The 13060-nt window shown below is 41.5% G+C and overlaps 1 protein-coding gene across 1 annotated transcript in view; it reads left to right on the forward strand.

The window, feature by feature from the left end:
* The window catches only part of LOC140148320 (filamin-A-like), a 204290-nt gene that overhangs the window by 176125 nt on the left and 15105 nt on the right, over nt 1-13060 (forward strand). Inside the window, 3 exon segments of the mRNA XM_072170228.1 lie at nt 6199-6336; nt 6924-7039; nt 10335-10349. Of these exon segments, the coding sequence (XP_072026329.1) occupies nt 6199-6336; nt 6924-7039; nt 10335-10349 (269 nt within the window).

Here is a 13060-nt window from a genome sequence, read left to right on the forward strand (position 1 = left end):
ACTCGCCAGGTATGAAAGGAGGCTCTGGAGGAGTACATTCAGGGACCACTTCAACAAACTCGGAATCCTCGGTGGGTGGAGACGACTTGGGAAAGGGACGAGAATCCAGGTCAGGATAATACTGGACCTTAAAGCACTCAGATTTCTTGATACGATAAGAAGTATTCGAAGCTGAGAACCCACAAATTTGCGGATGTTGCACCATGGGCCTTCGATAGTAGTGACTAAGTAGCGATCTCTAGCATGAGATTTCTTGCGATCTGAGTAGAGGTAGACAAGATCACCAACCTCCAACTCTGCTGCTGGGGAGGCAGAGGCTAATGGGGCCTTTGAATGAGCACTGTGTGGGTGGTTGGCTTTTCGCAAGGCATGCTGGGCCTGAATCATTTGACAATCAGTGAAAGGAACCTGCTCATTGGTAAACTGGTCTCGCTGAAACCACATCTCACGGGCTGAAAGACCTCGGGATCTGATGCGAGTATTAAGGGCTGCAGTAGCAATGGCAAGTGATAATGCTGTAGCCGGACCACCTGTAGAATCTTGTCTGAGCAACTCATCTTCAAGCTCACGAATGGCTTTCTCAGCAACAGGATTCTTGTTATTATTTTTAATCGACCGATCTCAACCGATAGATGGTAACGTGTGAGAAGTTTGTCATTGGCGAGTCGAACAAACCCTGGTGCTGGGTCAGTACGAATGACTGCAGGGGGCCATCAAGTGGGCGAAGTTCAATGCACAATTGAATCAGGGCATCACGCATAGCGTGCCATGTTGTTCATTCTCGACAATGCAAGAAGCTGTGTAGGGCGTTGAGGTTTCGCGCAGCACAAGGACTAGCTGGCGGCTACGCTTCAGGATATCAGCTGCAAAAGAAATGCCAACTGCATCGGGAGGGTCACTTGAGGACTGCTCGATCAATGTCTTAGGGGCATTGGACAGAGAAGCACACTGGTGACAAGTTGATGTCACTTGATCAATAGCCTTGTCCATATCAAGAGCATAAAAGTAACGCTGGGTCACCAAACTGAGCTGATGTTTGGAGGGATGGTCAAGTTGGATGTGCAGGGCAGTGAGAAGACCATTTAAGACCTGTCTGGGAACAACAATACAATCGCGAGTTGGGGACAATGGTTGATCACGACGAACAACAAGTAGGCCATCTCTAGCGATAGATGCAACCTGCAAATAGCGCTTCACATCTTTGACAGAAGTAGCTTTCTTTGAAGGAAAGTGCCCTGAACTAGATGAGCATGTGTTCTTCGCAGATCCGGGCATGCCTGCTGAATAGCATGCCAGGCTGCTTTGCTGGCAAAGGGAGCTTAGCTTTCCGGACAGAATGTCATGTGCTTGAAACACGAAGGACAGTTGCTTCCTCTTCACGTTTGATAAAGGAGCATATTTGACAAGTGGGCTCAGTGCAGTCAGGGGCATTACGACTAGCAAAGTCTGAGGGGGCGCTAGCTGATCCTGCAAGATGACGAACAGATGCTTGGAAGCGACTGACAGTGGAGAGGAATGTGGACATCGCGAGGACTGGCTGAAAACTCACCCGGCAGAGCTTTTCATATGCCTGAACACAAGGTTTGCTGTCAGTGAGGATACATGTCTTGTGTTTGGACTGAATAACATAGGGACTGAAGTGCTTGGTGGAGGCAGAAATAGACAGCGCCTCAATTTCGCAGGGTAACCATGTTGGCTGTCGATCACGCAATTTAGCACTGAAGAACCCGGCGAGGAAGAGTTTGTCATTCCGGGAAATATACAATGTCGACCCAATGCTATGTTTCTTCACGGATCCATCAGTAATGATCCAAAGCTGATCATTGGGATGGGGAAGTGTGACTGCCCTAGCGGAAGACAGTGCTGCTTGAGCCTTGTGAAAAGCAGTATGCAGACTATCAGACCATGTAAGCTCTTCAGTTGATTGGTGCCCTGCAATAGCATCATCTAATGGGGCTACCAGACTGGCACAATTCTGAATGACACGGGCCAGAACCTTGTATGCACCGATGAAGGACCGCATGCCACCAACTTTGCTTGGAGGCGAGCAGCTGGAAAGTGTGGCGATGCTATGGGGCTAGCACAAAGGGTTCCATTTGACCAAATCCAACCCAGAATTACTGTCTTTTGGGGGCAAATGACTGTTTTGGAAGCAGAAAGACGTAACCCAGCCTCAGACAAAGCTTGCAAAACTCGACGCCAATTCTCAACAAGTTCATCCACAGTATTACCACCACAGTACAAGTCATCAGCGAGTTTTGCTCGACACCTTTCTCTAAGAGGTCACCAAGGACCACGACACATCAGTTCCTCAAGGGCTGTTTCAGAACCTGGCATACCCATGGCACACCGTGTATACACGCACCCACGAAAGGGAGTTGCAACACCACAGTATTTCATGGACTCATGGGATAAAGGGATTTGGTAGAAAGCACTAGTCAAGTCAGTGTCAATCAAATACTTCCCTTTGGCAATTGAACGCAAGGTTGAGTCCACATTGGGCATTAGAGAGGGTTGTGGCTTGCTATATCTACCGACATCAGCAAATGCAGTAACCAGGCGAAAGCCTCCATTAGGCTTCTTGACAAGAAAGGACGGGTTAAGGTATTCGACACACACACCGACATCTTCAGGTCTAGCAAAGGCGCCTGCTTTTTCAAGCTGATCAAACTTTGATTGCAACTCTTGGAGTTTATCCTGTGCATACAATGGGAGACGACCTTTGCGTGGGGGGGGGGGTTGGACCGGTCCCATATTAACCACAGATTTGAAAGGGCCGACAGCACCATTGTAACCTGGGAAACTAGGGTCAAAAACCTCATCGTACTCATCGAGAAGACTGCGGAAGTTGGATTGCTCACAAGTGCCAAGTATACCATCTGGGTCAAGGGCAACAGCAGCTGAGTAGTTAACCGGTGAACTGGGCTTTGGGACACTGACTGATGCTGCTGCAGCAGTGTGTGATGGCTTAGAAGTTAGTGATGGTGAAAAAACAGTGTGTATCTGGCCAAGATGTTCATGCTTTCTGATGACAAGTGGCACACCAGTATTGTTGGGAATCTGAACCCTGCCTGCAATACTTGTGATTACATCAGGCTTGGGCCAGGCTTGTTTGGGCGGTAGGAACCTACCGGCGGGGTATCAACACGGGCTCAATGGCAAAAGTAGCATCTGATTCAACGATGTCTGCAGGGAGATTTACCTCAACGTATGAGCCTGGCCATATGGTAGTGTTTTGAGAAGGTCCACGAAGTATATGGGCACGACGAACAGTGTGCTGGGATTTGGGGCTCTTGTTGGCGCCATAAGTGATAATTGTACCATCTGTCAAGATGATTTGGTTCTTAGCAGGGCGAATTGCGACATCATTGCATTTCATGAAGGGAATACCTGCAAGGATTTCTTCGTCAAGGTCTCTAACAACTAGACCTTTAAAGACAAAGGAGTGTCTGTCACGAGTAAAGGTGAGGGTTGTTTCCCCAACTACCTTAAGAGGGGATGACCCATCAGCTTGACGGGCAGACTACAAACTCTGATGAATGGGGCATCCTAATCGTTGGACAGTGTTTTCGCGAATGAGATTACCAGTGGATCCACTGTCAATGGTGATGCGGACCGCATGGTGCTTGTGGAATGCATCTACATAAGGAGACTGATCAACATGAATGCGCAGCGCTGTCTGAACATTGGGCTGCGCACTAAGGTCAGATTGGTCAACAAAGGCGCATGCTAAATCTGAGTCGCTGTCACAATCATCAAGGATGTTAAGCTGACGAGCGCGGGCAAGGTATTTTCTGTCCTTTTCAGGGAGGTACGAGCACTCGCTTAAGAAATGCGCATGGTCATGCCGACCAGCTTGCTCACACAGAGGGCAGGATTTACCAAATGATTTCTTAGCTTTCAATTTAGGCATCGGTCTACGCTGACTACTAGTGCGCATGCTGCGAGCAGCATCGTTTGAGCTCAGCTCATCCAGGAGCGAATCCAGAGCTTGAGAAATTTCGGCTCTGATAGAAGCCAAGGTGTGGGATCTTAGCTCTGTACCGTACCGCTGCTTTACTAATCGGGGCAGATCAGGGTTTATAAGACGCAACCACGTTAACACTACAAAGTTTTCGAGTGTAGGCGTAATCTCCTCATCTTCATCGATGACTTGGTCATGGTGACTGATGCCGCCTCCTTCACGCATGAGGTTGTCTTCGTGAATGCTACTAGACGCTGGTACAAGTCCTCTGGCCGTTCATCAGGGCCAAGGGTAATATTGTTGAACTCTAGGAAGTGGCCACCTGTTGTTTGGAAGCCAAAATGGAGACGGATGGCTTGCCATATCGTTTTCAGGCTGGTGCAGTTTTTGAGTATTGTATTTCGTGAGATAATTGGACAATAGTTGGCTATTTGTCCAAGCATAAGCTCAATGCAGCATTTTTCTGGACTGCTGTTTTCCTTTGGGCTTCCTGTATGTCCTCACCGTCGTTAGTGAGACCTCGAAGAGGGGACGTTTTTGACTTTTTGCCCCATACCGCTCCTTCAACCAAGTAGGGAGAAAAGCTTGGGTCTAATGACAGTGTATACTGGAGGTTATGTTTCCAGCTTTCAAATGAGTTTATTGTTTCGTTCTTTGTTAGAGGCCATTGCTTCTGCGCCCGATGTGTTGTGGCCATTGCTGATTGTTTTTACACTCGTGTATGTGAACCAGAATAAAAGCTAATATGCAGCCTTGCAGGCTTAAGCTTACTGTTTTAAGCTTACTGGTCGCTCACAGTCTTGTGAAAGATCACACATTTAGGGTTCAAGATGACCACCAATTTAGTCAGGAAGGTCAGCTGAGAGACTTCAGAGATGACTGGTTTCAATCCAAGCTGTCACCACGCCAATAAAAGGATTAGGGATTAATCTAATGTGATAATCACAACCAGGCACATGTAGCTTCCACGAGTGCAGAGACAGAGAGAGAGCCCATCCAGGCTCAGTGCACCTTAAGGGCACACAACTATGAATCAACTGGCGCAGGGAGGGCGAGTTAGCGCAGCGGTAATTCCCTCGCTTTGCACCACTGAGGTCCCGGGTTCAAGCCTCGGCGCGGCCCAAGGACTCATGTGCACTTGGTTTATCCCGATTCCATGCTCGCTCTCGCAGGTTTTCTCCGGGATCTCCGGTTTCCTCCTGTATTGCAAAAATCGGTGATTAGTTGTTTGGTTATCAAAAAACTTCCTTCACCCAATGGAATTTGGGGAGCTGCATAGATAATTGGTGGATGTTACAATCTAAATGCGGATAGGTGTGCGCCGTTCGGCAGCAACCTAGTTGATGCGATCTGATTGTGATGATTCACCATTACAGCGCTTTGAGTCCTCTAAGATCTGGAGAAAGGCGCTTTATAAATCCAAAATTTATTTATTTATTTTGTTATATAAACATTGTTCCTGCATTCAAAGTAAATGGATACTGAAATTTCATACATTTCCATGGATGTAGCTACAGCGGGCGGTGGCAGACGGCTCAGGTTTAGAGCCCACCACTGATAAACAATTGAAGCTCTAGCACCAGCACTCAAGTGTCAAAAATTGCAAAGTCACATAGAATTTGGCCAAATTTAGGCAATTTTCAATAAAATTGTCAATTTCATGAACAATTCCCTCAAATACCACCCAGCAGTCAGCACTAAAATTTCTTTAGCTACAACCCTGCACATTTCACAGCATAATGTGCCCATGATGCATTTAGGATTTGGTAAACAAACTGGCAGTGTGATCTGTCCTTCAGAGGGGGACATTAAGCTGTCAGGCTTGTGTACAGAGAGCCACAACTTTGTAGTGGGCAGTCATGCAGCTTTAGAATCTCTATCCATGTGGGTGCTGGATAATTACAGCCAATATGTGCATGGAGTGACCAGATTCAGATATCTATTCTTTGTGGGTACTCAGTTTTTCTTGGTTGGGATGTGCCTTCTAGAATTCGAAAGTGGACCAATATTATACCAATATTCCAATTTGACCAATTTTTATACCAAATTGACTGTAAAGGGGGCCATTGTTATACCAAAATGCCAGAAAATAGACTTGCGGCACATCCCCATATGGTTATTTGTACTGAGTAGGCATACCTTTGAGATGATGTATGATATGGAAGTCAATATACAAATCATAGAAAGAGAGATATTTGATGATTTTGTTCTTTTTGCATTCTTTTGTTTTGCAGCTGAATTTACAGTATGGACAAGGGAAGCCGGTCCTGGCAAGCTAGGCATAACAGTTGGCGGACCTGCCAAGGCACCTATCAATATTTCAGATAACAAAGATGGTTCTTATCAAGTCTCCTTTACACCAACAGAACCAGGTAAATAGACATGTATCATATTTAAAGAGCAATATCAGTTTCAATGTATAGTTTTGATTGATGTGAACAAAGCTAATCATATCAATTGAGCTGACAGTGCCAGTGGATAACCAAAACTTACAACGAAGACCAAAATGGAAAAAAAGGCATGCATACATGTGTGACTGCATATAGTCTTAATACTGAAATTATACAAGCGCTGAACATTGAAAGAAATGATACAAAAAGGTAAAACAAGTGAGAAATTGTTTTGCTGCCAAGCCAAGAGATGTGTTCAAGATTAGCATTAACTCTCTCCACGTGGGTGTCGACTGCAGATGACAAATTAAAAAAAATTCAAAATGTCTAAAATTTCAGAATTTTAATTTTTCATTACCATATTTGGAATCAGCATGAAAAATGCAAGAAAATGAGTACAAACAAGCCTAGTATTGGTTCAGTGGTTCTTTAGATAGCTCTTAATATTTTGAGAAAATATCTCAAAACTAGGATTTTTTTATGTTGAAGGCTATCGCAGAGCATTAAGATTAAGGTTTGGGGTCAGTGACTATGATTCTAAAGTTCCTCTTGATTCTTCTATTCTCCAGGTGACTACAACGTTGAAATCAAATTCAACGATCACAACATCCCTGATAGTCCTTTCCATCCATACATAACACCACAGATGGCTGAGGCTAGGAGACTAAGTGTCACCAGCTTACAGGTAAAATTATTGCTAATAACTAATAACAAGCCAATCATTAATCATACCTTCCCAATTTAAAACAGGTAGTTAATACATAACAATGCTGCCTTGTGATGTGGGAGATTTGGTTTTATCAACCTGCTTTCAAAGAACAAGTGGGCTATTCCATTTAAAATCCACACTACCCCTGTGGAAGATTTTGGAAATATCTTCCACAGGGGGAGTATGAATTTCAAATGGAATGAACACATTAACAGCTCCGTTTGAAACTCACTCTCCCTCTGTGGAAGATTCAGGTTGAATCTTTCTCAGAGGGTGTATGAAATTCAAATGGAGCTGCGTATGCTCATTCCATTTTAATTCATACTCCCCTGTGGCAGATATTTCAAAAATCTTTCACAGGGGTAGTGTGGATTTTAAATGGAATAGCCCAATTAAATCAAGATTGATTGAATGTTTTGTGCTAACTGGAGGGTGTATGGGATATTTGACAATTCAAACCATAGTGGTTAACTTAAGGTATATCCATTGTGCAAACTTGTCAAGTTTTCAATTGGTCAGTTTGGTACACCATGTTATGCATCAATAGAGGCCCTGCATGAAATTATCGATTGGCTCCAAACAAAGGATTTGAGCCGGTGTCCTTTACCGTAGTTATGGCGGAGTGCAGTCCATTCAATCAAATGTTGTCATCAACCTATTTGATCGTAGTGCAGGGTTATGTGTGTGAGACGAACTGTCACGATAGATTGCAATCATGCGTTTGTTGAATGCATTTGAGTAGTCCGCCATATTTACAGGATGATACGTCACATGCAAGGCCTCTATAGGCCTGCTTTGAACTTGAAATTGGGAGTAAACGTCAAGCAGCAACAGCGACAAAAATTTACAAACATGGTTACTGACTTTCGGATCCATTGACTCTGTTACACTTCTTATACAAAGCCCTGGGTGCTCTCTAATTCAAAACAGCATCGATGTGCAACATTGTTGAAACTGATCAATTTAAAATTTGTCGGGTCTTGAAAACCTGTACAAAATAACATTTAAGGGAATTAAATCATCTCATCAGCAATCGGAAATAGGATTTTGTTCACCTGTGAGCAGACTTTGAAAGGGGTCTCTCTTAAACATTCACACAAAAACGATCATGTAAATTGAAGTTGCGGTATTCCATAATAACTTTGATGTAGCCGGCCATTGCGAATGCCGTTCTGTGATGTGACTATTGATGTATAAGCCTTAATTTTGTGTGTGCAGTATTTCCTTAAAAGGCAAACAAAGCTGCTACCTCCAGAAGTGGTAAGAAATGAGCACAAACATTGGTGTCAGTGGTAATGGGAAAGACTGGGCTTTTTTATATAGTACAATTTGGATTATCGGTAGATTAAAGACAAAACAGCAGGTTATAGTTCACATAATTGAGTTTTAAAGCAATAGTTTGGTGGTTTTGACTGAAGTTGAATGACTTTACCATTAATTTGCTATGTGTTCTCTATCAACTAGGGAATGGTACCCTGCTGTTATTTGTTAATGGTTTGGCAACTTATCTCTTACATGCGATCTGATTTCTAAAACAATAATGTGATCGTGATCCCTTCCCCTTCTCTTTATCATGCATTGTTTTCTTCTTGCTTTGAACTTTCAACTTTTTCTTCAACAGCTAGCTCTCTGACTCCTTTAATTGTTGTTTTAACTGTTTATATACCCCTTAAAAACATGTTTTTTTTAATTTCCAAGAAATATAACTTTGAATGTGTAAAACCAATTGACCTTTTTTGTTAAATCCCATAAACCTTTTCTTTTGGCGGATGTCATCACACTGATGCACATATTGTTACTGTGCACTTCACAGCTTTTAAATGTGCAATAACATTCGACATCGCACCAATGCACACATCGTTAGCGAACATCATTACTGTACATTTAAAAGCTGTTAAGTGTGCAGTAACAATGTTTGCTAACTATGTGCACATTGGCATGACATCAAATGATGACATCAGGTGTCCACACCCAAATGCTTATAGTAGTTATAGAAAAGGTGAATGGCCCTTCCATTTAAAATCCACACTTCCTGTGGATTTATTTTGGAAATATCTTCCACAGGGGAGTGTAATTTCAAATGGAATGAACACTAAGCGGCTCCATTTGAAATTCATACACCCTCAGAGAAAGATTCAACCTGAATCTTCCACTGAGGGAGGGTGAGTTACAAATGGAGCTACTAATGTGCTCATTCCATTTGAAGTTCATACTCCCCCTGTGGAAGATATTTCCAAAATCTTCCACAGGGGCAGTGTGGATTTTAAATGGAATAGCTAATTGTGTGCATACAATTATGTATTCCAACCTCATTTCGGAGAGCTGGCTGTTCTACTCATCTCTTATCACCCCTACCCCTATTTGACCTGTGTATAATTTTTCTTTATGATTTTATGATTTTAACTACATCTTCATGAGGACGTAATTGATTGCTTGAAAGTGTATGCTTTTCAGTAATTAATGTTTTTCTTTTAAACTCTTTGCAAACTATAAACATGGGTTAGTCAGATACAAAGAAATGGGGGACTTTGACCTTTGAGTGATGAACTGTGATGCTCGATATTTAGTGTGGTCCTATAGTGCTATTGGTGCCCTGATAGGTACTGGTGGCTCTTTCTAATTCTATCGCACCCTGAACATTTGCAGAGTGCTAGCCTATATCACATTTTTATTCATAATCTCATGAATAAACATGATATGGTGATCCAATCATATTTCATCAATTGTAAACACACGGACGCAAATATGTGGCATAGTACATGAGTACACTTTAAAATGACTGTGTCGTGTGATGTGTTATGTGCCAATATACGTGTGTGCTGATTTTCTTTAAAAAAACTACCACGTTTTTGTCATCTTTGGATGATTCTTCAATTGTGAAAAACAGACCCATTTGGGTGGCAAGTATACTTCAACATGGAAGTACCCCCCTGGGCATGTGGTGTATCGTCATTGGGCAGGAAAAACCTCCTATGTGCTTTTAACCCCTGAACATGTTTAAAACAAAACTGCCAACAGGTTACATAGGAGGTTTTGATTTAAACATGTTCAGGGGCCACTGATACATAGGAGGTTTTTCCTGCCCAACATAGTTTGCAATGAGTTTAATCAACCCTTTACTGATGTTTGCTTCTCATGCCATGCATTATTCATTGATCCTCTATCTCTTAATCCTATATTAATTAATCCTTGATCCAATCCACCATCCATCTATCCTTTTGTTCTACCATCAATCTCTCTTTTGATTGCATCATCTTTTGTAACTGAGCAGACAGGTTTCAGCAAGGTAAGTACGTAAGTCTCATTATCTGCAACAGTGTATCACAGAGTGACTCCAGACATGGGACAGACAGTCAAGGAAGTGTGTTTTATTGTAGTCCCGGGGCACTGCCATTACAAGGTGGACACCATGCTCATGTATGGACTTTCAAAATGGACCCTAAACAAGTAATTATCCTTCGATCTCAGAATACCCTAAACAAGTATTTTGTCATGTTTTCCACACCCTAAACAAGTATTTTCAAATCAAGTCTGAAATTAGGGCCTTTACCCTTTTCAAGTAAGCCTTCATTAATGTTTTGCATACGATGTTCTTAGCAATTATATAGGCCCTACTGCCCTTTAACAACACATTTGCTATCTATCACTATCATGCATTTTATTTCACTGTAATGGTTAAGATATCTAACTGTACACATCAATAAATGCTTTATATACCCTTTACACGCAACCAAGCTGTTGTAAAAGTATACCCTTTTCCCCCGATTTTGGCAATTTTGACACCCTTTCCACTGTACACGCGTACATCGCCCATCCGTGAAAAACTACCCTTTTTACGCGTTTTTGTACACGAGCATGGTGTCCACCTTGTAATGGCAGTGGTCCCCGGGATTGTAGTAGTATTCACCTATTGCATGGTTCCGCCATATGCAGGGAGAGCCTGGAACTGGCAATAGACATAAAAGTGACAGGAAGATTAGACAGGAAGTATTACGTAACTTTACGCAATGTTATATGACTGGTTCAATTCCCATTCATGCATGCTGCCAGATCGAGGCTCTCCTCACATGTGGCGGAACCTTGCAATGGGTGAATTGACATTCTACTTTGATTATACTAGTAACCAGGGCAGTCACGACCCAGTTTGTCCTTCTGGTACAAAGAATGCTAAATGCTTTGTCTTTGAGACGTGAGATTCCATTTCCAGAGAATGTCAAAAGTCTAATTCTTCGCTTCAAAGCCAATTTTTTTGACCTGACAAAGAAAAATAATCACATCAGGCTTTTTCTTGAAATTCTGTTTTAGTGATCAAAAGATATATATTTAGAAAAAAAGGAGGTAGTTTGTTCAGAAATCATCGTCCTACAGATTAGAAAAGGTGTTTGATACTCTTACTAAAATTCAAATATATCAAATAATGTATATCACTTCCTTGGTTGTCCGTTTGTTTTCTAGATTACGAGTGATTGGACTAATCTTTTGTTATTTTCTCTCTGTCCAAGTTGTCTTGTGTGTTTTTGTCATTTGGCTATTCCAGTTGTTATCCATCCACCCCCTATGGAAGACGTGACCTTAATCTTCCACACATGGGAGTGTGAATTTCAAGTGGAGTTACCTGATGGGTGATTAATGTTGTGTCTTCTATAGGGAGTGGGTGGATATCAACTGGAATAGTCCATTTGATGTACATGTACAACATTTTGCCTAAAATCAATGAGACTTGCGTACACTTCATTCGCTTTTATACTTATGTTGCTTTTGTGGGAGCAATTGTTAAATACTACAGCCACTCATGACCAAAGAACTCTAGACCAAACTGCAATTTGATGATAAGTCAGAGGGTGTCTATGGTATTTAATAATTGCAGTCTTTATTTCTGTGCACTGTGTAAAATCCAATATTAATACCTATCAGAGAAGCTTAAACTTTGTCGCAAATTTGAATTGGAACTTTATAACACTTTATTCATTCAGGGTGAATTTAAAAAGAAGTAAACTCATATAGACCTATTCAATTGAATTGTAGGAAACCAAAATTAATAACAAATTACTGTAAAAACTTGATAGTTAGCATATGTGCTTACTATCGAGTGCTTTTAAAACATACAAACATGAAGAGCCCCATCCACAAAAGTGTAAAGGGTTTTGACCAAATCATCGATACACATAGTTATATACAAACAAGTAAACCTGCAAATGTGTGTCTCAACCCCATTAGCTCAGTTGGTAAAGCGCCAGACTTTGGTACAATTTCATGTTTTCAAAAGCGCTCAAAAATAAGCACATATGCTAACTATCGAGTTTTTACGATATACAGAATGTGCCAAAGTTTTTGTTGTCTCTGGTGTTTGGTTTTCAACATATTAACTCCTTATTAAGTCAATCAAAAGTGCTTTCTCAACCCAAGGGAATGGTATATACATGTATATTCAAATTGTACATCTAGTCATATTATACATTGTATGGAGAGTGTAGAAACGTGCCTTAATTCTAGATTTATCAATTCCATCCAGGCTTGAAGTTTGTACTAAACATCTATATATTTATGAACATTTATGTTGTGCTTAAATATGCTTTTAAGGGTAGATGAGTGAAGCTTAGAAAAGTTTATGATATATAAGGCCTAATCTAGAAATGGCAGATTTGAAGTTCTTTTACTAAACAGGACATTATATAGAGTGACACATCATCAAATAATTTGCATGGGATTTTGGGTAATTTATACAACTACAATTTGTACACATGAATTTCCACAATTTGGGAGTTCAGTGTAACAGTAAATTACATCTATCTTTTGGAAAAAAAGTGATTTTTTTTTGGTCAAAATAGTTGTTACGTGTATGTTGTGTTACGGTAAGTATGATTATAGGCTCTTTGAGCAACCTGGTGCTCAGTGGCCATATGATTTTGATTCTAAGAAGTAGATGATGAAGCCTATTCTAATCTAACCTTTCCTTTAACCCTAACCCTATAGTTTGACCTGAACCTAACCCACTAA

The sequence above is a fragment of the Amphiura filiformis genome, chromosome 3 (genome assembly GCF_039555335.1).
Source record: "Amphiura filiformis chromosome 3, Afil_fr2py, whole genome shotgun sequence".
NCBI classification, from domain to species: Eukaryota; Metazoa; Echinodermata; class Ophiuroidea; order Amphilepidida; family Amphiuridae; genus Amphiura; species Amphiura filiformis.